The following is a 24412-nucleotide window of genomic DNA, read 5'->3' as shown; positions in this document are numbered from 1 at the left end:
TGTTTCATGTTTTCCTTTCTTTTCTTTTTTTTTTGAATCCAGTGTGTATTACATAATTTATAGACTTAAATACAATGGTATTCTAATTACACTCGGTGGAAGGAAAGTGAAAAATAAAGAGTTTATGTGACTTGTGAACAAGGTTACACAACTCGACAACTTCTCGTCAGCCAATGCAAATGAACTTCCGAGCTGCCTACCCGATAAAGAGCCTACAGTATCCATACATATATGTATGTATGACTCAGACACGCCTACAAACACTAAATGTATGTATGTATGTTCTCTGATCATTGTTCGTCTCATACGGCAGTCTTGCGTAACTCGAGAATGTCACGGGTAATTAGTTTAGTGTAGATATGTGCCGACTAGTCGGGAAGCTGACTGGGGTATGCAGGCTGATCATCTGATTGTGAGTAGTCGGTACATGAGCCATGTCAGGGGCCTTTGGCGGCTCAATAGTAACCCCTGACACTAGGGTTGATGAGGTTGGTACTCCTTCTCACAACCCACACGATAGAAGATGTGATTGTCCGAAAGTAAGATGATACGTACTTCTGAAGGCACGTTAAGACATTGGTCGCCCAACTGGGCACCCTCAGGCCTGTTGTCTTAAACGTTGTACCGGGTGAGGAGAGCCTTTTCAGCGCTCCCCATTTGTCCGGCCATGTGGTTAATGCCATCTGCGGCAAATCTACAATAAGTCCCTTAAAAAAATAATGATGTAAGTAAGTACCTAGTCGTTACATGAACCATGTCAGGGGCCTTTGGCGGCTCAATAATAACCCTGACACCAGGGTTGATGGGGTTGGTAATCACACTACCCACACGAGAAAAAAAGACAAAATAATAAATAAAGTGTTAGCTAAATATCTTCCTTATTTTATATTGGATATCTATGCAAGTAGGTATAGCGAATTTCGAGAGAATTCCTCGCTGGTCGCGCGCAGGCGTGGGTTTCAATGATCGCGCACGCGCACTTGAAATCATTTAAATGAGGATATGAGCGCGTGGAAAATTGTCGCCCGCACGAGATGGAAACGAAATCGACAATTTTAATAATGACTTATCATCTTGACTTACTTAGTTCTGTGACAATATGTCTTTAACCGACTTCAAAAAGAAGGAGGTTGACGATTTGGTGTGATAAGTAATATATGTATTCGTGACGGTTCATCATCTCCCCAGCGTTATCCCGTTTCTCACAGGGTCCGCTTACCTAACCTGAAGATTTGACAGGTCCGGTTTTTTACAGAAGCGACGCCCTGTCTGACCTTCCAACCCGAGAAGGGAAAACCAGCCCAATACAGGTTAAGTGACATACCTCCGAAATGCATTTGTCAGTAAGTGGGTTTCTTCACGATGTTTTCCTTCACCGCTGAGCACGTGATAATTATTTATGATCCAAACGTGAATTCGAAAACAAATTTGAAAGTCATTGCTTTAGGTCTGTGCTGGATTCGAACCTGCGACCATGTGTACGTATTCTTGACGGTGAACATTCGTAACGCGGTCGGGTTATAACTGTGACTTCTGTATTTTAAACTAAAATAATAATTTTGGTGGGTTTTACTGCGAAAATTAAAATTTTTATAAGTACTATGTTATCATAGTATGCACAATGAAATTACTTATTAGAAATATGATGTTTCATCATTCTTTTCGCACTTTGAGCTTCTATTTTTGCAAGTTTTTACCACGCACTTCGCCGTGTTGCCAGTTCGGCGCCTAATCGCGCACTGAGGTAAAGTACTGTCAACGTCGCTATATTAACAGTAACTCTGCGTTCCAATTTGTGAGCGCTGATGTTCAATATACGGTAGTAGTATGTCTATAGCGGTGTATAATCTATTTTGTTACATTTATAGTCGCGTGCGTGCATCACGTGTCGTTAAACAAAGGATTGCCTTTGAAACGAGAATGAAACTTAATTTGCCTCTACACAGCCTGTCATCACATCACATAAGCAGAAAATAGGCAAATTACATAGAGCAGTCAATGGTGCGATAAAAACCAATCATTAGGTAGACACGGCATGTCGCGTGATCGTGTCGCCGCGACATGGAACCGTCACTGCAAACGAGGCTTTGTTAAATAAACAGCCTATATACGTCCCACTGCTAGGCACAGGCCTCTTCTCAATCAGCCGGAGGGGGTATGGAGCATACTCCACCATGCAACTCGTAGGTAACATAGTTACACTTTGAATCGTCATTTTTACATAACGAACGTCTCATCCGCTTAAAACTACTGCAATTTCACAACCTGTATAGCCGGGGAAAAGAAGCTGCAAGAAAAACCTCGGCACAGGGCCCTAGACCTTCTTTAAAAAAATAAAAATAAACATAAAATATTTTTTATACAATTTAGTAATTTGGCTGCCTAATATCAGTTCCCAGACAGTTAATCCCATGCATTAATATCTTCTAAATAATCACTAATCTTATAATAACCTTTACCGTGCCCTCCGAAGCACGGAATCATTGAATAAACCTCGAGTTTTCTTGGATCCTATGAGAGGGGTGCGACGCAATGAAAGCCGAGAATACTATTAAAAAATTGGCTTTATTGCGATAACCGTCCGAACAAAAACTCAAAAAAAACTAGTTACATAGGCCAACCCACTCAAACACGATGACATTTCTGATACCGCGTTCTAATCTACTAGTAGCGCCATCTATGCAGCCATAATAGAACAAAAATTATAAGTTTTAAGATTTGCTGCGTAGATAGCATGTTTAAGAGCTCAATTATTATTCTTATAATTAAAACTAAAAATAAACAGTTGAACATAACTGCCCACCAAGGACAATAGTTAGATTGGCCTTAAACAATGAAAAAATGGCACTACCTCCAGAAATACAAATAAATGAATTATACTACTCTACTGCCCACCGTGATACAACTAAATGAATGATAAAAATAATAAATCAAGACACCAATTAATGGTAATCATTATACAGTGCGTTAAGGCTTATTAACGTCAGACAACTAAACAAAATTATAAAACCACATTGCAATACGTGAAACGTGGTAACTTCACATAACAAAAAAATAAAACAATACTCTAATAGCTAAACTATAACATTAAAACAGAATTAAACTTCTAAAAATACAATAAAAATATAATTTAAGTTAAATCATCACTTAGCTACAGGGAGTATACACAACCTTGAAACTGGACGCTTCATCAAGGAATTTTTTGTTTTTAATGTGACGACTCGAGTAACTTTGTCAGCACCGGGATGTTTCATCACTACCCTTCCAAGTAGCCATCGGCTAGGAGGCAAGTCGTCTTCCTTGACAAGAACTATATCTCCCTCATTAGGCTCAGGTGTTTGTCGCTGCCATTTGTACCTGGTTTGGAGCGTATTGATGTAATCCCGAGACCATTTCCTCCAAAAATCTTGTAGCATGCGTTGGGTCAGCTGCCACCTTCTTAAGCTTGATATGCTTGAAGACTCGAAACTGCGATCTGGGGCTGCAACCAATGCTTCTCCCACAAGAAAATGCCCTGGTGTTAGAATAGTTTCGTTATCTGAATCAGATTCTATCCTCGATAACGGTCTTGAATTTAGGCAAGCTTCAACTTGAACAAGCACGGTTGCTAACTCCTCATAAGTCAGTGTCGATTCTCCGATAACTCTTTTTAGATGAAACTTCGTTGACTTGATAGCCGCTTCCCACAACCCCCCAAAGTTGGGAGCACGTGGCGGGATAAAATGCCATTGTGTACCTTTAGTCGCAAGACTCTCCCTGATTTCTTCTCCCAGTTGAGATTTTTCTTCAGCTGAAAGACTACGTAACTCACGGGAAGCACCTACGAAATTTGTTCCATTGTCACTATACAAATCAGTGCAATGTCCACGCCTAGCTACGAATCTTCGGAAAGCAGCCAAAAATCCTTGAGCAGTGAGATCACTCACTACCTCTATATGCACAGCGCGGGTCACCATACATATAAACAAACAAATATAACCTTTATAGGAACGGTGTCCTCTACCCTTCGCAGTTCTTATATTTATGGGACCCGCATAGTCTACCCCACTACTCCTAAAAGGTCTACTTGGTGTTACTCGTACTGCCGGTAATTGTCCCATGAGAGGATTATTTGCAGCACCCGAATATCTTAAGCAGGTAGTACATCTACGAACATGTCCTTTCACCAATATTTTACAGCCTATGATCCAATATTTGGAGTACAAGTAACGCAACATTGCTTGAGGTCCTCCGTGCAAAGTATTTCTGTGCGCCTCAGAGATTAACAACTTTGTTATGTTTCCCTTCTTTGACAACAAAATTTGGTGTTTTCTGTCTTCGTTAAAGTTGGCATTATTAAGCCTTCCTCCTACCCTCAGAATGTTCTTCTCATCTACATAAGGATTTAAAGTAAGTATTTTAGAACTTCTTTTTAAACTTCCACCTTTCTGTAATGTATCTATTTCCTCTTTAAAATTTTCTAATTGATTTTGTCTAATGCATGTTTCTAAAGCTTCTTGTATTTCTTCACTTGTTAAAATTTTATTACTATGTCTTTCCCCTTTAGGTTTTTTCATGTTCAAAAAACGTCTACAGTATGCCACGACCCTTACTAATCTGGTAAGTGTTGAAAATCTTTCCCATAACTCCTCTTCCGTTGTTATAAAATGAACTTTCGCTTCTTCTAATTTCGTATGTAAGTTTTTGGGTTTTTCTCTTTTAACTTCTTTTTCTTTTAATATTTCAGGACCAGTAAACCATAGAGTGGCTTTTGTTAACTCAGCTGGACGAAGACCTCTCGAAGCAAGGTCGGCAGGATTTTGTTTCGATCGAATGTGAGACCACTGTTGTGGTTCCAAATTATCCAAGATGGTGGATACTCTATTAGCTATAAACGTCTTCCACTTACTTGGATGACTATTGATCCACGCGAGCACTACCGTAGAGTCTGTCCAAGCATACCATTGACATTTTGGAATCTCCAATACTGCACCCACTTCTGCCATCAACCTAGCCAAGAGTACTGCACCACACAATTCTAGCCTGGGTATGGACACCTGTTTTATTGGTGCAACTTTTGTCTTTGCCGTCACTAAGTTTACCTTTACGTTATTTTTTGAATCTATAGTACGTACATATACTGCTGCCGCATAAGCCGATTGGGATGCGTCGGAAAACCCATGCAACTCGATCTGCATATCCTTTACTTTAAATCCCAAGGAGCGTGGTATTTTCAATGATCTCAAGAGCATTAACTCCTCACGGTAAGCATTCCATTCATTCAATATACCAGTTGGGACCTCCTCATCCCAGCCAACTCCTGCTAACCACAGCTTTTGAATAATTATTTTCGCTATAATTATTGTTGGTGCGACCCAACCCAATGGATCGAACAGTCTGGAAATGTCTGCTAAAATATTTCTTTTAGTTACAGGTTCTTTCATCACCGGGAGAGCTACCGTGTACTGGTATACATCCTCGCGTCGGTTCCAGGTAAGTCCTAGAATTTTTATTACAGTATCCTCTTTTATTTTCAGTTCTTGTGTTGTATAATCTTCCCTATCCTCTTTCTCTTGGTTCACCTCTGTTATCCACTGGTTACTATTACTAGACCATTTTTGCAACTGAAAACCCGCCTTTTCCAACAGCTTAGTCATCTCTTCTTTAATTTGTATTCCTTCCTCTACTGTTTGACAACCCGTTAATAAATCATCCATGTAAAAATCTTTCAGGACTCGCTCAGCAGCCATCGGGTAATTATGACCCTCATCCAGCGCCACTTGCATCAAACATCTTACAGCCAGGTACGGAGCACAAGAAGTTCCAAATGTGACTCTCAATAATTTGTATTCGGTTATATCTTTTTCAGGACTGTCTCGCCACAAAATACGTTGAAAATCGGCATCATCATCATCTACCTTTATCTGGTGGTACATTTTCACAATGTCCGCCACCAAAGCTATAGGGTGAGTCCTCCAACGCATAATAATATGCCTTAATTCCATCTGGAGAGTGGGTCCAATCATAAGAGTATCATTTAACGAAACTCCATTCTTTCCTTTACTAGATGCATTCATAACTATTCGCACTTTAGTCGTGTCTTTGTCTTCTCTTATTACTTCGTGGTAAGGTAAGTACACAGCAGGTTTTTCTTTATCTTCATTATTTACCACCGTCATGAGATTTAATTTTAGATATTCTTCAAAGGTTCTTGTATATTCTTTCTTCAGGGCTTCATTCTTTTCTAACTTCCTTTCTAATGATAAGAACCTTCCCCTCGCAATCTCCTTTGAGCCTTCTACAGGCTTAGGTATATTTCCTTTAAATGGCAGTTTTACTACATATCTACCCTGTAAATCTCTGGTTGTAGTTTTGCTGAAGAATTCTTCACATCTGTTCTCTTCTTCGGTAAATATCTTTCCTACACTATATGTAGGTTCTGCTTCTAATTCCCAAAACTTCTTGAGCAGCGCATCATCCTCAATTGCAGCATGCATTACATTTATGTGAGCTGAGGATGATGTACCAACCAGACCAGACAGAATCCACCCAAAGGAAGTCGACTGTGCTACCATCGCGCCTGTAGGATCCTTTTCTACACCTTCTCTAATGATTTGGCTATATATTTCGGCTCCTAACAAAATATCAATTTTATTAGGGTTATAATATAAGGGATCAGCTAGTTGGTTTTGTGGTATCTGCAGCCATTCCAATTCCACAACTTTCTTGCTCGGCAAGAAAGAAGTAATAGATTTCAAAACGTGAGCACGTACTTGAATCTCCACCTTTGGATCCATCCTAGATTTCAGCCTTAGCTGCACCACCGCCTTTGAGTCTACAACTCGCTCTCCTCCTACTCCCGAAATCTTTCCTTTCACAGGCACTTTTTTCAATCTAAGTAACTGCACCGCCGCCTCAGTTACAAAGGAAGCCTGAGACCCTTGGTCTAATAACGCTCTCAGAGTATACATATCGCCATTGTCCTTTTCTACATTGACGACTGCTGTAGCCAGCAACACAGATGGGCTTCCCACTGCAACAGTATTTGCTACAACCTCTTCTGTAAAAAGCTCATCTGCATTACCAGTCCCTACATCTTCTATGTCTTGTTCTGCAGTACTCGTATCTTCTACTGTCTCTTCTTCTGTAGTAACAAACGCCGACCGTGTGGGAGTTGGGTTACCTACCTTTGGATGTACCAACGTATGGTGATGTCTCCTACATATCCTACACTTCACCGGACTCCTGCACATTTTTGCAGAGTGATTGCCACCCAAACAGTTGAAACAAATGCCGTTGTTCTGTACAAAATCACGTCGAGCGTCACTGTCTTGTTTGACAAATTCTTTACAAAGATATAAACGATGAGTTTCCGAACAAAATGGACATTGATAAGATTGTTCTGCGCTAGCAACGTGTAACGACCTCGGCTTGTAAACTACGGGGTTATGTTGCGGTTTGCTAACCACGCGTTGATCCACGAATTCCAATGCTCTGAATCTGTTAGTAATAAACTTTTCAAACTGTTTAAAGGTGGGTAATTCATCCGCAGGTACATTGTTTGCTACATTTAACTCCCACTGCTTCCTTGACTCAACGTCCAATTTCAAAGACAGAATGTAAATAATTAAAATATCCCATGACGAGGTATCTATCCCTAGATTTGAAAGTGCATTCAAACAATCCATAGAAGTATCAATCAATTCTTTCAGCAAACTTGGGGACTCGACTGTGGCAGTTTTTTGACTTAACAAGCGTTTAAGAATACAGTGCGATACATATTTTTTGTTATTGTACCGTCCTTCCAACAAAGACCAACATCTGTCATAATTTTTATCCGTGATAGGAATATTCCTAAGTAATTGTTCCGCTTCCCCCTTGATATAACTCTTCAAATAGTGTAACTTCTGAACTTTATCCAATGCATTGTTACTATGAATCATTGACACAAACAGATCCCTAAATGTTGTCCACTCAGTATATTTCCCTGAAAAGGTGGGAATGTTGATTTTTGGCAATTTAACCAAATTATGCGAAGCATCCGATACTTGTGACCGAGCTGAGGGAGCAACATTCAAAGCATCCACTTGGCCCGAGGTTGTACCCTTTGCGTCTGACATAAAATTAGTTAGAACTGTTTTCATAACACATTTATAGTTTATATATTCCTCCTCCGTTCTGTCATAGATCTCTTCTTTTACATAACTACTTTCCTTTAACTCCCCAGTCGCATAAAGTTGTATCATCTCCTTATGACCCGTCAAGAAATCATCCCAATTTTTTTCTAATGTATCCAATTTACTTTCTACGTATGCTTTAGTAATTCTTTCTTTAGGTGACTTTTTGTAATTTACAAAAGATCTCTTAATACGATCGAACGTATCGATTTGGTAATTAATCAGTGACTCCATTATACCCAATTTTAAAGTAGCCAAACGCAAAAGTAAACCTCCCTCTCTCTACCCTTATTTATAGTTAAATCAAAAAAAAGTAAATAGTAATAAAAACCAGTGTCCTTTTTACAATCCCTTAATTCACAACACAACACAAATATCACTGTCACTTCCTTGAAACTCCTGCACCTGAAGATACACGTCCACCTTCGTTCTTCATAAGAATGATCCTCCCTCCGCCTTGGTTACGCGACTCACTTCGGCGCCTGCTACTAGAGCAGGGTAATGGCGTGTTGTAGTTGTAGCCCAATAATTTTCACTTGTTAGTTCCTCCGCACATCGCAATGCACGGTATGGAAACTATACCGCCGCCGTTGATTATTATCCGTATCTCATAAAGCACGATAGGGCCTCCGCCTACGGACTTAGAAGGCGCTCCTCCGCGCCTCGCTATGGACGGTATATTTTCCCTTCGCCACCGTCGATTCTCCTCCTTGTCTCCTAAAGCACGATAGGCCTTTTCTGCTGGAGAGGACGGTCCTCCGTGCCTCACAATGCACGGTTATCCTCTTCCACGTCGTTAATCGCGGAGTTTGTTTCATCCGTCAGTTGTATTGACGGTCTTCCACACTACTCGGTACACGAAACTTGTATGCAGCTTATCTTCCTCCACTCCGCACTCTTAATAATAATTGCAGAGCAATATACAGGTTATACCCGTATATTGTCTGCGTACCCTTGAACAGCGATCCACTGCCCTTTACTAGGTACGGAGGGCTGTAATTCCTTACAGGAATTACTAAAAAACTGCAACCCCTACCGAATAGTATGCGACTATCCGGCTCCGAAGGACCATGAATAAACCTCGAGTTTTCTTGGATCCTATGAGAGGGGTGCGACGCAATGAAAGCCGAGAATACTATTAAAAAATTGGCTTTATTGCGATAACCGTCCGAACAAAAACTCAAAAAAAACTAGTTACATAGGCCAACCCACTCAAACACGATGACATTTCTGATACCGCGTTCTAATCTACTAGTAGCGCCATCTATGCAGCCATAATAGAACAAAAATTATAAGTTTTAAGATTTGCTGCGTAGATAGCATGTTTAAGAGCTCAATTATTATTCTTATAATTAAAACTAAAAATAAACAGTTGAACAATCATCTTACTTTGTTGGGAAATCAGGCGATTCAAGCGTGCAATGTCCTTACAAAGCAAAGGACGGTGGCAAAAAGTGATTTCGACTATGTCCCAGGATCTGGAGGTTCCGGGTTCGATTCCCGGTGGGGACGTATCACAGAAATCGTTGTGTGAAACTCATTTCTCCGGCGCTTGCTAAACCGTTAAGTCTATAAAAAGATAGATGTAATCTGCCCACTTTAGAGCGAGCTCCGATCTTCGTGACCCACTTGCCCAGACTTTCAGTTTCTTTAAGTTTTGCACATACTAAAAGCTGTTGCGTCATGAAGATAACATTGATTGCTTTAAAAGATAAGCAAGTAGGTAAACTGTGCCAACGGATACTTTGTAGGCAGATTTAATTTACATACACACATGAGCTCAAGAACCGTGATAGCCCAGTTGGTAGAACGCTTGACTCTCACTTTGAGGTCGCAGGTTCAAATCCCAGTATAGGCCTAGAATTTGTTTTCGAATTCTTGTGTGGATCATAAATGATTATCATGTGCTCAGCTGTGAAGGAAAACCTAACCTGTATTGGGCTGGTTTTCCCTTCGGATTGGAAGGTCAGACAGGCAGTCGCTTCTGTAAAAAACCGGACCTGTTAAATCTTCAGGTTAGGTAAGCGGACCCTGTGAAGGAGGGGAAAACGCGTGAAGTGTAAAGTGCCTATTTTTTATTATTGATATTCTTAACCTTCATTGTTATTTTTTTTTTGTTTGTGATTTGTGTGGTAAATTAATATTAACTAAATTAGCGACCCGCCCACGGCTTCGCTCGGGTGCAATGCTGAGGAAAAAATGAAATTATTTTCGACATCACATTAATACCTCAAAAATAACAGTATTTCTCCACTATTTAATGGATGTTATTATCAATGATCGGAATAGGTAGTGCAATTTAGGGTCAACGACCTCAAACATTATATTAGTGTGGATACGCCCGGCGGGATTGCGGGATTGCGGGATTTCGGATATTTTCTATCTATACTGGTATTATAAAAGAAAACAATTATTTTATAAGTATTATATTTTAAATGTTTATCATTTCTAAAGTGAAAAGTATGGAAGAAATAAAAAACATTGGTCCTTTAAATATTTTTTTATTATTGTAAAACGTGTAAGCATTCAGTTACGAATAAAAGTGTTCATACAATGTAGACAACAAGTTAAAATAATCATTTGATAATTAACAACATAATCAGAGAAATACCATTAGAAAACATAGCATCACGCTTGTAACCCCGAAGGGGTAGGCAGAAGTATAAAATACCCACTCCTCGCCAGCTATGTTTGAGTCGCATATAGGGGGCGAGCCTATTGCCATTTATCGGGCACCAAATTATGAGCACATGATAATCATAATGAAATTTAACATTGTTGATTAATATTTAATTTAACCTTTGCATTAAATAAAAACAGTAATTATCGTAATTTATTTCAATTCGACAGAAAACGAACGAACGAACGATTGAATTAAAAAGTTTGTTTCCTTCAATCGTCATCTTCATTTTCACTATCAATTTCTTCAACATTTGAAATAGCATTTTCGTTTTCTGTGGAATTGAAATAAATTACGATAATCTTTTCCATATTTGCCAACTTTAATCTATTTCTTTTAACATTTAATATCCATTTATATGTCGAAAACGTCCGTTCAACTTCTACTGATGTCAGCGGGGCAAATTTCCAAATTAAAATATCGTCAGTTGCTGAACCGCTTGCGATTTGTTCTGAAAACGTCCTGATAATATCAATATCCGGATTGCGAGATATGACTGCTTCTAATTTATTTTGTATAGGTGAACTCATACTCCAATTTACTACTGACCTTACTTCATCAAATATTTGAAATGATTCGACTATGGATCTATCGCGTTTTTGTAAATTTGTCAACGCTATTTGTATTATTTTAAAATTTTCGTCGATGAAATTTAAATCATTTCGAATATTGTCTTTATTAATAATATTTTTCGCATTTTTTATTGAGACTGCTTCTGAACTTCTCAAACATGTCAAAATATGTTTAATTTCGTCAAAATATTTCACATAATAAGAGGCTGCTGCAAGCCAAGTGCCCCACCGTGTTATTATTGGTTGAGGTGGCAACGGTAAATTGGGATACATGTCTTTTAACAATTTTACTCTACTGGGAGACTTCAAAAAAATTTTCTTTCCGTTGGCAATCAGTGTGTCTACATCCGGATATTCAGAACGTATTTTTTCTGCTACCCGATGGAGAGCATGAGCTAAACAAGTGACATGCTTCATGTTCGGAAAATGTTGTTTTAAAACTCGCCCCGCTGTCAACATGTACGCAACACTGTCTGTACATAACAAAAGAACACTTTCCACTTTATCTTCATAGGAGTCACCCCACAGATTTTTCAAACAATCAATGACAAACTGAGAAATTGTTTTTCCATTAATATTTTCTAATACTTTACAAGCTATTAGGTAAACTTTTTTTGATGCTGTAGAGTTCAAAGGTTTGACCAAAAAGTGCACTACATATCTTCCTAAGAAATCAGTAGTTTCATCCAATGAAATCCATATTTTTTCGTCCACAATCTCGCTGTGTATTGTAGCAAGCTTCTTTGCATAAATTTCGTCCAAATATTTTTTTCTGAGTATTGATTCACTGGGCAGCTTTTTTCGATTAGAACAAGCGCAGCACATGTATTTTTGAAAAAAGTTTTTAAAAGATGGGTTTTCAACTTGTGCCCACGGAATATTACAGAGAATAAGGAACTCTATAAAATCAAATAAAAAATCATTTGGAGACATCGACGGTGTTCCCTTATGCACAACTCCCTCAACATGTCTCTTGATGGTGCTCTTTCGACATCCGATGTTAGTCTCACATTTCGTACAGTAAATTGTATGATTTGTGGACTCGTACATCAGTTCAGGATAGGATTCAATCCAGCGTTGAACAGTCTCTTCCTTTGCTCGCCAACTCATGTTGTCTGAGCTGAGTAATCTGAAAAGAAAAAAATCGTTTAGACTATTATGTAAACATGAAGTACATGTTTATAAAAAGTTAGTCCTGTTGTATAAATAGCCATATTGTATTTATAGTCAATACTAGATAACATTACCGTTCCCGCGATATTCCGAGACTTCCGAGGCACCATAAAGTTTGCATCGAACTGTTTGTACTTTTAAAAGTAAATTACGATGGCCTCTTAATTTTTCGTAGACTATAATATATATTTATCATTCAAAATATCTTTAAAAAAGCAACCTAACTATGAGCCAAATATTATTCAAATCCTATTAGCTTTTTTCTTTGTGGAGAGACCTTTAAGCATTTTAATATCCTAATCTTATTTAAAACTTTACAAGTCTTCATAGCTAAGTATTTTAAAAAAGGGCTCGGGATCAAACCTTGTTGCCTTTTATATTTTTAATACTCTTAAGTACTATTTTGAAACAATAGAGACAAATCAAGAGAACTTAAATATGATTCAAGTATAAAACCAATATCAACGAAGTAACATTGATAGACTAAAACTATTTCTAATTGTAATTTTCTAGGTTACAATCAAACAAAACCTTACACATTTAAATATGAATGTTAGTACTTACCGATTTTCACCCAAAAATGGTCCTTTTCATAAACAAATCCAATTCAGTCACGCAAAAATCAGAAGTCCGGTATACAAGAGCCAAATCATCACAAATGCAGAGGTTCGTCAGTCCATAAAACAAGCCAAGATGTCGTCAAGATAATCAAATAAGTAACTCGAACTCACAACGTATGCACTCAATGAACCGAAGAACAGGAGTGAACAAACACCGCCGTATCACCTCATCATCCCTTTTGCAAAAAAGAGACAGAAATATGGGATTTATTGTCTCTTTCTCCCATTTACACTTTATGTTAGTACTCTTATCAGTCGTTGCCTTTGTTAAGCAAAAACAATAATAAGTACAGAAGTTTCACTCTTTTATTGTTTAGCGCATGCCGCCGCCACTTGAAAGGCAAATGCCGCCAACAAAAAAAAAGTAGAACACTGCATTCATTTCAAATTGGCATCTTATCGCTAATCGTACAAGAGTGCAATTTGCGTGCCTTTGTATTCGTACAATACATTTTCTAAGAATTTTAGTTGAGTTTGAAATAAGGAAAAATATGGCGGTCAATTAAGTTAAGTCGCGTTAAATTGCATAATAATTTAATGTAATATAACATTTTTAAACCCTAATAATCTTTATTGTGACCAGCTCGTATCGAAATAGTAATCCCGCGCGGTTGGCATGTCCATGTTAAGATTTCGTCACGCAATCCCGCCAAATTGCACTACCTATTCCGATCACTGGTTATTATACATATAAACCTTCCTCTTGAATCACTCTATCTATTTAAAAAAACCGCACCAAAATCCGTTGCGTAGTTTTAAAGATTTAAGCGTACATAGGGATATAGGGACAGAAAAAGCGACTTTGTTTTATACTATGTAGTGAAGCATTTTTCAGAAGTAGTACTACTGAGTAATGACGATTAAATTAGGTATTGTAATTGGCAGCCCCCAGTCGTCACACACACAGTTGCGCGTGTACGATAATATCAATGTGTGGTGTCTGTGTGAAACGAGGTTGTTTGTATGAAGTGTCCGGGGTGTGGTATTACAGTATCTGAGCCCACACAATAGTTAATCAAACACTAAATGGTCTAAACTGTTGTGGTCTAACCGCAGTACATTGGTCTTAATGTGACACTTGATGTAATAATGCTTTATCATTTTATTGCCCTCTGTTTATTAAATAATAGTCTAGTCGCATTGGGTGCATCATGACGGGTACAGTCACGAGTACTAATATGTCATCATCATCAGCCCATTAACGTCCCCACTGCTAGGGCACGGGCCTTCCCTATGGATGGATAGGGAGATCGAGCCTTAAACCATCACGCGGGCCCAGTGCGGATTGATGGTTATTAACGACTGCTAATGCAGCCGGGACCAACGGCTTAACGTGCCTTCCGAAGCACGGAGGAGCTCGAGATGAAAACTTTTTTTTGTGGTCACCCATCCTATGACCGGCCTTTGCGAAAGTTGCTTTACTTCAACAATCGCAGGCCGAGCGCGTTTACCGCTGCGCCACCGAGCTCCTCCACTAATATGTATACACTTGGAAACTGTGTCAAATTACATTTTTTGACAAATTAAACCGTAAGTCTCATTAAATGTCAAATGTGATAGTGCGACAGGGTTCTAAAGTGGATACATGTTATTGCTTATGACTGTACAGGCGTCGTGGTAGACCTCGAAAGAGCTGGCGTGACAACTTGGACGCTTGCCGGAGGGACTGGCCGGAGTACGCATAGAACCGCGAAAAATGGAAAGAGGAAGGGGAGGCCTTTGCCCAGCAGTGCCTGTAGGCTAGATTAGATTAGTCTAGTCTTGGTGAGATCCGCTGATGCAGCTGGTGGTAAATTAAAACATAAGGTTGGGAACAGTGATGTGTCGTTCCGGGAATGTTCATTTTTTTTTTGTCTTTGATTTACTTAAGGGCTTTTAACAAAATTTGTTATGCCAGCCCCATCGATTAAGACTGACTAAAGGGAATGTTCATGAAGTGTAAAAACTCTTTAATTCAAAATTCAAAAACATCTTTATCCAATAGGTAACATAGTTACACTTTGAATCGTCTATTTTACATAACGAACGTCTCATCCGCCTAAAACTACTGCAGCTTCTCACAACCTGTATAGCCGGGGAAAAGAAGCTGCAAGAAAAACCTCGGCACAGGGCCCTAGACGTTCTTTAAAAAAATAAACATAAAAATATTGGTATACAATTGAGTAATTTAGCTGCCTAATATCAGTTCTCAGACAGTTAATCCCATGCATTCATATCTTCTAAATAATCACTAATAGTAAGGACTAGCTGCTTTTCTGTACCAAATTGTTCTCTCTTATACTCTGGTCTTATCTGCCTAAAGGTTAGGTAATAAAACTGTTTATATAAGTTTTGCTCCTTTTAACGCTTTACTCTCACTATGAGGTCGCAGGTTCCTATCCCAGCGCGGACCTCAATGATTTTCGAATTCATGTTTGGATCTTAAATGATTATCACGTGCTCGGCGATGAAGGAAAACATCGCGAGGAAACCCACATTCCTATAAATGCATTTTTGGAGTTATGTGACCTAACTTGTATTGGATTGGTTTTCCCTTCGCGGCTTTTTTTTACTGACTCTTCATATAAAAACCTTGTTGTTACTGTGTGCCGCCGATACCGACCCCGCCGGCGTGGTCGACGATTTCCCTCATTCAGCGCTTATCGCTATCGACCCACTAGGGTCGATTAATTCTTTCAAATATTTTTCCTCTCAGATGACGCCCTGAGCCGAGGTTCGCGCCCAACTGGGCACCCTCAGGCCTGTTGTCTTAAACGTTGTACCGGGTGAGAGCCCTCAGCGCCCGGCCAAGTAGTTAATGCCATCTGCGGCAAATCTACAATAAGTCACGTCAAAAAAAAAACTGTGCCGCCTAACGCATAAGTGCGAGTGAGGCCGTCCGCGCGCGCTCTCCTACTCCTTACGGCTTACGGCCGTTTAAGACTAAAGTAAGACCCAGAGGGGGTGAGGTAGGCGCCCGATACGAATTGGTGCCGAGGGGAGGGTTACCGTTCTATACGTAGTGTTATTCCTTATTCTATGCCACGGTACTGGACTTGCACCTATGAAATGAAATGAAATGAAAATTTATTGCAATAAATGTGGTAAGTATATCGATGGAAGTAAAGCTTATACAGCGCTCAGCACATTTAGTCATAATTAAAGCACATAATAACGGGTTCTTACCGCGTTTAAATGGGGATATGAGACTCCCGATATCCCCATTGAAACGCGGTAAGAACCCGTTATTATGTGCTTTAATTATGATAATAACCGCGTAAACTTAAAACATTTAGCCATGTTGTGACATACATTAATAACTAAGTACTTACATAAAGTACTGAAAAATATTACAAAAACACTTTTATATATAAAAAAAGAAAGAAAAAACCTATTTATAAACAGAAAAACTCACTTAAGCTATAAAACTGCTTCCCCTTTAACCACTTTTTGAGTTGGGATCGAAACTTTAGATGGGGTAGCTCTTTAATATGGGACGGAATGGCGTTATATGTATGAGTTATTAAACCTTGAGTTTTCTTATACGATACGGCTCACCACATATCTTTAGTCTAACAGAAAGCTCGGTGAGGTGTGGGTACTTAGTTCACCTTGCGATGGATGTACCTCTGACCACCCCCATTGGGATATAGTCGTGAGCTTGTGTTCTGTTATGCCACAATATTGGTAGCCGGTTGGGTAATGTGTGCGTTTCAACAGGGACAGGTTTTGGGCAAACAAGATTAGTTGCGACCTTCTGCCGCCGTAAAAGAGGCGGTTCGAACTTGGCCCGCTTGCTTCTTTGTTAATTTCATTTATTAATGTTGAGCGTTGTGCTCACTATCCGGAGGTCCCCGGTTCGAATCCCGGTGGGGACAAATCACAAAAATCACTTTGTGATCCCCAGTTTGATTAGGATATTACAGGCTGATCACCTGATTGTCCGAAAATAATATGATCCGTGCTTCGGAAGGCACGTTAAGCCGTTGGTCCCGGTTATTACTTACTGGTGTAAGTACGTAGTCGTTACATGAGTCATGTCAGGGGCCTACGGCGGCTCAGTAATAACCCCGACACCAGTGTTGATGGGGTTGGTAATCCACCTCACAATCCACCCGATAGAAGAAGAATGGCCCCGATTCCTGCAGATACCTCTTAAGTTTATTTTAAGTTATACCCGTCATTTTCTTATCCGCCGAAAAGGAAAGGGACGGACGATTGTCAACAAAGTAATTTTAAAATGAATGAATAACCCGGGCGAATAAAATAGCGATAGCGCGATGCTCGCTGGTATGCAATCCATACATAAACTCGTGCCTATATCCCACCGGGGTAAGCGGAGACTATGAAATTCCATTTGCTTCGATCCTGACACACTTCTCTTGCTTCCTCCACATTCATCAATCGTTTCATACACGCACGCCGGTTCAGAGTAGTTCATACTGAACCTTTTCCAAGGACATCTCCAATTTGGTCAATGTACGTCCTTCTAGGTCTTCTGCCAGCCCTACCATCGACCTTCGCTTTATATACCGCTTTCGTAATCATGTTGTCCTTCAAAAACGTTCAGCTGCTTGTCTCCCCGGGCATGTCGTAAAAACCGACAGAGGGATTGTGTCCTCTAACATGATGGACTAATGTTATGGGCGATAGGCTGATCCCTTATCACCATAAGGTTCATTATTTCATCTTAAGGTTCATCAGTTCATCCAGCTTACGACATCGTATCAACAGTGGCTGCAAGTTGTCTTTGAATACTTGTGGCTCTGCCCACCCCATTAGGGATTACGGGCGTGAGTTTATGTATGTATGTGTATTGTCCTTCATCCAAACCAACTTAACATTCCCTTCTCAATCTTAGTCACTATATAGTTTTTAACACTACATCTGTCTCTTATTAAACTGTTTCTCACTCTATCGCTCACCTTACCGCATGGTGTTACGTCAAAATATTTGACATAATATAACACATTCAATCAACCAAAATGTAAACGGAACAGTTATGTTAACTCACACACATACAATGTTGCGGAATTGTCAAGTTAACGACAATCCAATATGGCAAGCTGTTTCCCGCGAACGGGCCTACATCCGGCATCCAAGATGGCGGCTTCCGGTAACGGTGTTGCCATATTAGAGCGGTTATATTTTTCTAAACTTGAAATCGGAACGCAATGGTATTTCCGTATAAGGTTTTGTTACTTGTAGTATCCTTTTATAGAGCTAGGAATAAATAAAAGAATATAAATAAATAGAAATATGATTGCTTTGTAGGTTTTGTCCTGTACGTTAAGGTTGGTAATCCACTTCAGAACCCACACGATAGAAGAAGTTGGGCCAAGCGTCCACGCCCAGTGGAACGAAATGTCGGCGTGAGAATTGAAAGTGGGTACACTTTCGATAGAGCCTTATACGTTGTCAACAACATGGCAACCTCTTATCAGTCAGAGAAAACCTGATGTTTGTTAGTTTAACCATGTTGTGCGGCTGCAGCCTTCATAAGGTACAAAATATAAAAAAAATGTACATACATAACATACATAAATAGCCTATATACGTCCCACTGCTGGGCACAGGCCTCCCTTCAATCAACCGGAGGGGTTATGGAGCATACTCCACCACGCTGCTCCACTGCGGGTTGGTGGAGGTGTTTTCACTTTGTGAGACTGGTCCTTTGTTTGGTAAAGACATTTCAGGCTTGAATCACCTGATTGTCCGAAAAAGTAAGTTGATACCGTGCTTTGGAGGGCACGTTAAGCCTTTGGTCCCACCTATTAGCCATAAAAAAATGTAAAATAGGTATTTAAAAAAACATTATTTTCCTGTAGGAAAGTAAGGTGTACCTGACGACTGCCTGAAAAAAAAATTAAAAAAAAAACTGCTACTCAGCAGTGTTGCCGATTAGGCTGCCCCCACATTGGGCGTTGGCCGAGCGTACGCGTTTCCTGAGCGTGCTGCCGGCGTCGGCGCGGCGCGGACGTCGCGTCAGCGCACCGTCTGCGGGGCGCGGGCTTCGCGTTGTCCAGCGCCGCACAAGCGCTGCGTGAACGCCGCGCAGACGCCGCTTACGTCGCGTTCCACGGGCGTTCGGCCGCCCGTGCCCCCCGCACACATTCCCCCCCGCGCCCGCTAGCATCTCAGTCAGTCGCCCGTGGAACGCGACGTAAGCGCGGCGTCTGCGCGGCGTTCACGCAGCGCTTGTGCGGCGCTGGACAACGCGAAGCCCGCGCCCCACAGACGGTGCGCTGACGCGACGCCCGCGCCGCGCCGACGCCGGCAGCACGCTCAGGAAACGCGTACGCTCGGCCAACGCCCAATGTGGGGGCAGCCTTATTGTACTTTTTATTTCTGTATATATTTGTTATTTTGTATGTGTTGTATTATTTTTAATTGCCGTAGCCGGCGGTACGGTGGACCTTATTCTGAAATATAGACTTAAAATAACCAACCAGTCAAATCAGTTACTTTTTACTAAACGTCAAAACACGAAATTACTATGGAATTTGTATGAAAACGCACTCTGTGACGTCATAGAAAAACGTGATAAAATGTCGACTTATTATTACGTTTTTTTTTATTAAAATACATAAATATGTTAAATATAAAAAAGAAAATGTTTTTTGTTAAACACAAAAGTATTTACCAAGTTTCTGTATTTTTACTAGTTTGATTAGTGTCCTAGCCTTGCTGGCTAATCACCAGATTGTCCGAAAGTAAGATGATTCGTGCTTCGGAAGCCACGTTAAGCCGTTGGCCTCGGTTACTGATGTAAGTAAGTAGTCGTTACATGATCCATGTCAGGGGCCTTTGGCGGCTCAATAGTCACCCTGACACCAGAGTTGATGAGGTTGGTACTCCTCCTCACCACCCACACGATAGAAGACTTACCTACCTAATAACATTTCAATAAGCAATTTTTTATCATAGCTACTTGTAGTTATTATAATAATTATCGATCACAGATAATAATCTTGAAAGTTTACATTGTCACTAATAATTATCTCCCGTCAACTTTCTTCATTATGTAACCAATATTTAGTAACTAGTCGTACAGGGACCAAGCAAGGTGGGTCTTAGGGCCCCCAAGGTTTGAGAACCCCTTTCCTGAGGCCTCTTTTTTTGACGTGACTTATTGTAGATTTGCCGCACATGGCATTAACTAGGAGGAGCTCGGTGGCGCAGCGATAAACGCGCTCGGTCTGCGATTGTTGAAGTTAAGCGACTTTCGCAAAGGCCGGTCATAGGATGGGTGACCACAGAAAAAAAAAGTTTTCATCTCGAGCTCCTCCGTGCTTCGGAAGGCACGTTAAGTCGTTGGTCCCGGCTGCATTAGCAGTCGTTAATAACCACCAATCCGCACTGGGCCCGCGTGGTGGTTTAAGGCCCGATCTCCCTATCCATCCATAGGGAAGGCCCGTGCCCCAGCAGTGGGGACGTTAATGGGCTGGTGATGATGATGGCATTAACTATTTGGCCGGACAAAACTGAGGCCTCAATTTTGGTAATAAACTCGTGTGGTCGATTTTCGTCTCAATAATGAATTTGGACTTGATATGTTTTCCCCCTCTGGTTGATGGAAGGCCTGTGTCCAGCAGTGGTACGTATACAGAGTGTTTGTGGTACATTTGCGACGGAAAATTCCACTTGGTATTAATTGGGTGGTTAAAGTTCGGTGGGCTGTGGGTGCTTAGTTCATCTTGCGATGGATGTACCTTTGACTGCCCTTTGGGATATAGTTGTTATGCTGATATTAACTCAGAGCTGACTCACCCCCCTCAGTATTCGCTGTCACTAACATCCTATATAGGACTGTTTATGTTATGTGTATAGTAAACATTGCCTGTATTGGGCTGGTTTTCCCTTCGGGTTGGATGGTTAGACGGGCAGTCGCTTCTGTTAAAAACCAGACCTGTCAAATCTTTAGGTTAGGTAAGCTTTTTGCTGACGTGACTTATTGTAAATGGCATTAATTGCTTGGTCGGACAAATGGGGAGCGCTGATGGCTCTCACCCGGTACCTAAGACAACAGGCGTGAGGATGCCCAGATGGGCGCGAACCTCGGCTCAGGGAGTCGTCTGAGAGGAATATATACAAGCATAAGCGCTGAATGGGGAAAGGTCAGCTAAGACGACCCTGTGAAAAACGGGATAACGCTAAGGAGATGATGATGAGGGCCCAAGAACGCCTTGCAACGGCTCTGTCAATATTCTCAAGTTTTTGCACCTTTGGATCGGTATTGGGATGTCTTCCGTGTAGACTCTTGTACGGAAACAGCTGTATGTCGGAAGATTGAGAAATTGAGTTAGAGATGTATTGAGGAAATACAACATAGGTTCACAACCAGAAGCGAATCCAGCTTTGGTCACCAGGTCGCAGACAACCTATCTCCGTACAGAATTAGGTAAAATTGCATTGGCCACCCATCACCTTCCACCCATGATTGTTCTGATCAAAATAAAGAGAAACAATATAGGTAGCAACATCATCATCATCAGCCCATTAACGTCCCCACTGCTGGGGCACGGGCCTTCCCTATGGATGGATAGGGAGATCGGGCCTTAAACCACCACGCGGGCCCAGTGCGGATTGATGGTTATTAATAAAGCGTACTGCCAGTCCTTCTACACGTGCAGTCTGTGGACTGAATATACGCGGAGTTCATACAGCGCCTTGAGAGTTCAATACAACAACGCGTTCAGGGTGCTGTTTGGGCTGCCGCGTTTTTGCAGTGCGTCAAAAATGTTTGCCGATCACAATACAGATTGTTTCTTTGATTAGGAAGAGGTGTGCATCGCTATTGAGGCGCTTACGTTCCAGCTCAAACGGCATTCTGAGCGTGTTGACTGATAGGTGGGACTCCCCACTGCTTGGCCACTGGATGCGCTTACATACTGAAGTGGACTTGCAGATACCGGTGACCAGGCGGTGGGAACCTGCTTATTAGTAATGTGTTGTGTTAATGTGTACGTTTTCTTGTTGTTTATAATTGTCGAGCCGTGTCGTGTGTAAATGTTATTTTATTTTTATCGTTCTATTACTAACACTAGATTAAGTTGTTTATTGCTTGTTACTAACCACTATGGAACATGTCCGAAATAAACTCTTTTTATTTATTTATTTATTATTAACGACTGCTAATGCAGCCGGGATCAATGGCTTAACGTGTCGTCCCAAGCACGATAGGTAGCAACATAATTCTATACAAATCTGATCCAAATATCAAGCATAGGTATACTCAGCCATTACATTATATTTTTGAATAATTATGTACCCCGAGCAATGAGAAAATAGATGATTATCACGTTGGAGTGAGGGAACGGGGCCTGGAGAGTCCCTTATTGAAATCGGTTGATCGGTTAACCCTGACACCAGGGTTGATGGGGTTGGTAATGGTAATCCACCTCACAATCCACACGATAGATAAGTTGAGCGGTATTACCAATATTAAGTTCAGACATCTTCTATCGTGTGGGTTGTGAGGTGAATTACCAACCTCATCAATCCTGGTGTCAGGGTTATTATTAAGCCGCCAAAGGCCCCTGCCATGGCTCATGTGTAACGACTACTAACTTACATCGGTAAGCCACATTGCACAATAGAACATTGTCTATATGACATTTACAAAAGCGAACGATATTGGTCCTGCGTGACGTGGAGTCGTGACTTCATGTCATGATTATTGTGGCGAAATGTCACGCAGATATGTCAGTGTGGGTCATCGATTGATTTTTGACACGTGTGTTTGTGACCAAACTTGCACCAATGGGTTATCAATTTATCTAAAGTACAGTTTTCACTAACACAGTTGTCTCGACCATTATAGACGGCGATACGGCTCACCTATCACGTTGGTCTAACAGAAGGCTCGGTGAGGTGTGGGTACTTAGTTCATCTTGCGATGGATGTACCTCTGACTACCTCAATTGGAATACAGTCGTGTGCTTATGTGTTTGAACGTAAGCGCCATTTGAAAAAAAAAACACATTCGGATGTCTATTAAATAAATAAATGTGGGATGGAAAGAAAAGCTTGGCAATGAGCTCCGACACAGTTTAATATTTTTTCTTTGACTACACCATAAGTACATATAATTCTTTTGCCATTTCTTTTTTTTTCTGTCTTCCGCGGCTAGCGATGCGCCAATGACAAATCTTGAGTGATCTTAGTCATCAATAATAATTATCATTTCATATTGTTACTATGCAGTCGTTAAAACGAGGAATCTTTTCAATAATAAAATATACCGGATAGGGAACGGAATTTGGAAAAGGTGAGGATCAGGAGAGGAATAATAATAAAATAATAATAAAAAGAAGAAGTTAAATTTTAATATTATTAGTATTAATAAACATACTTAATAAACGATAGACTGAAGGATTATTTGAAGATAAAAGGATCTGGATAGAAGTAGGAAAAGGAATGTGTAAATGTGTAACTTTTGCCATTTCGGGAAAAAGTAAAAGTCACACACGACTATAGACCATTCTAGAATCGTCATAGACAAAACAAAATTGCTCATAGACCTCTTTCTTCAAGTATACATTCGTTTCATGGAAATTTAAAATCCTACATAAATAAAAATAATTTATATTAGACGATATTCGTGCATGTTGTGTTAGTTACATTATATATATTTTTTTATAGTTGATTGAACCCTCGGCTTAATAGCGATACATTGATCGATACATTTCGCAAGGAAAGGAGGAGGACCCGGTGGTATAATTGTTAACGCGCATGTCCCGGCTTAACAAGAACTGTGGGTTCAAGTCCCATCCGCGTCAGAATTTGTACTAACTAAATTGGACCTAAACCTGCGCAAGAGCACTAGTCATCTAGAATGTAGAGCAATGCAGGGCTCCCCACCTGCTTTCACCGAGAGAAACCTTTAGTTAATCGCGGATCACTTTCTCAGGTACAGAGTCAGTGTCGATTCAGATCGAGTGGATGGTGGCGAATACTACGGCACACTGTTATGGCATTTTTTTTATAAAATTTTATCGGCAGGAAATTTCACTTGATATCATCTCAGAATCATTCTATTTCTCTTTTGTTTTGTATTTTGTTTTTTCCTGTTTGTGCAATAAAGTATTTGTTATGTTATGTTATGTTATGTTAATCATGGTCGCAATCATCCCCCTCAGTATTCGTTACGGTGTCACTAACAACCATACATACATACATACTTGTACGGGGTGTAAGAGAAGTCGTAACAAATACTGAGAGGGATGATTA

At 40.4% G+C, this 24412-nt stretch overlaps 2 protein-coding genes across 19 annotated transcripts in view; one reads left to right on the top strand and one right to left on the bottom strand.

Moving 5' to 3' along the window:
* The window catches only part of LOC126379104 (mitogen-activated protein kinase-binding protein 1), a 143183-nt gene that overhangs the window by 38823 nt on the left and 79948 nt on the right, over window positions 1-24412 (top strand). The gene's annotated exons all lie outside the window — the stretch shown is intronic.
* LOC126379206 (uncharacterized) lies at window positions 10644-13886 on the bottom strand. The gene is made up of 2 exons (XM_050027895.1): window positions 13146-13886; window positions 10644-12537 (listed from the first exon to the last, which is right to left on the bottom strand). Exon 2 carries the CDS (start codon window positions 12516-12518, stop codon window positions 11049-11051), a length of 1470 nt encoding a protein of 489 aa, XP_049883852.1. The 5' UTR covers window positions 12519-12537; window positions 13146-13886; the 3' UTR covers window positions 10644-11048.

This window comes from Pectinophora gossypiella, chromosome 28, assembly GCF_024362695.1.
Source record: "Pectinophora gossypiella chromosome 28, ilPecGoss1.1, whole genome shotgun sequence".
Lineage (NCBI taxonomy): Eukaryota > Metazoa > Arthropoda > Insecta > Lepidoptera > Gelechiidae > Pectinophora > Pectinophora gossypiella.
The sequence above is the reverse complement of the archived record's forward strand: the minus strand, read 5'-3'. Positions and strand labels throughout refer to the sequence as shown.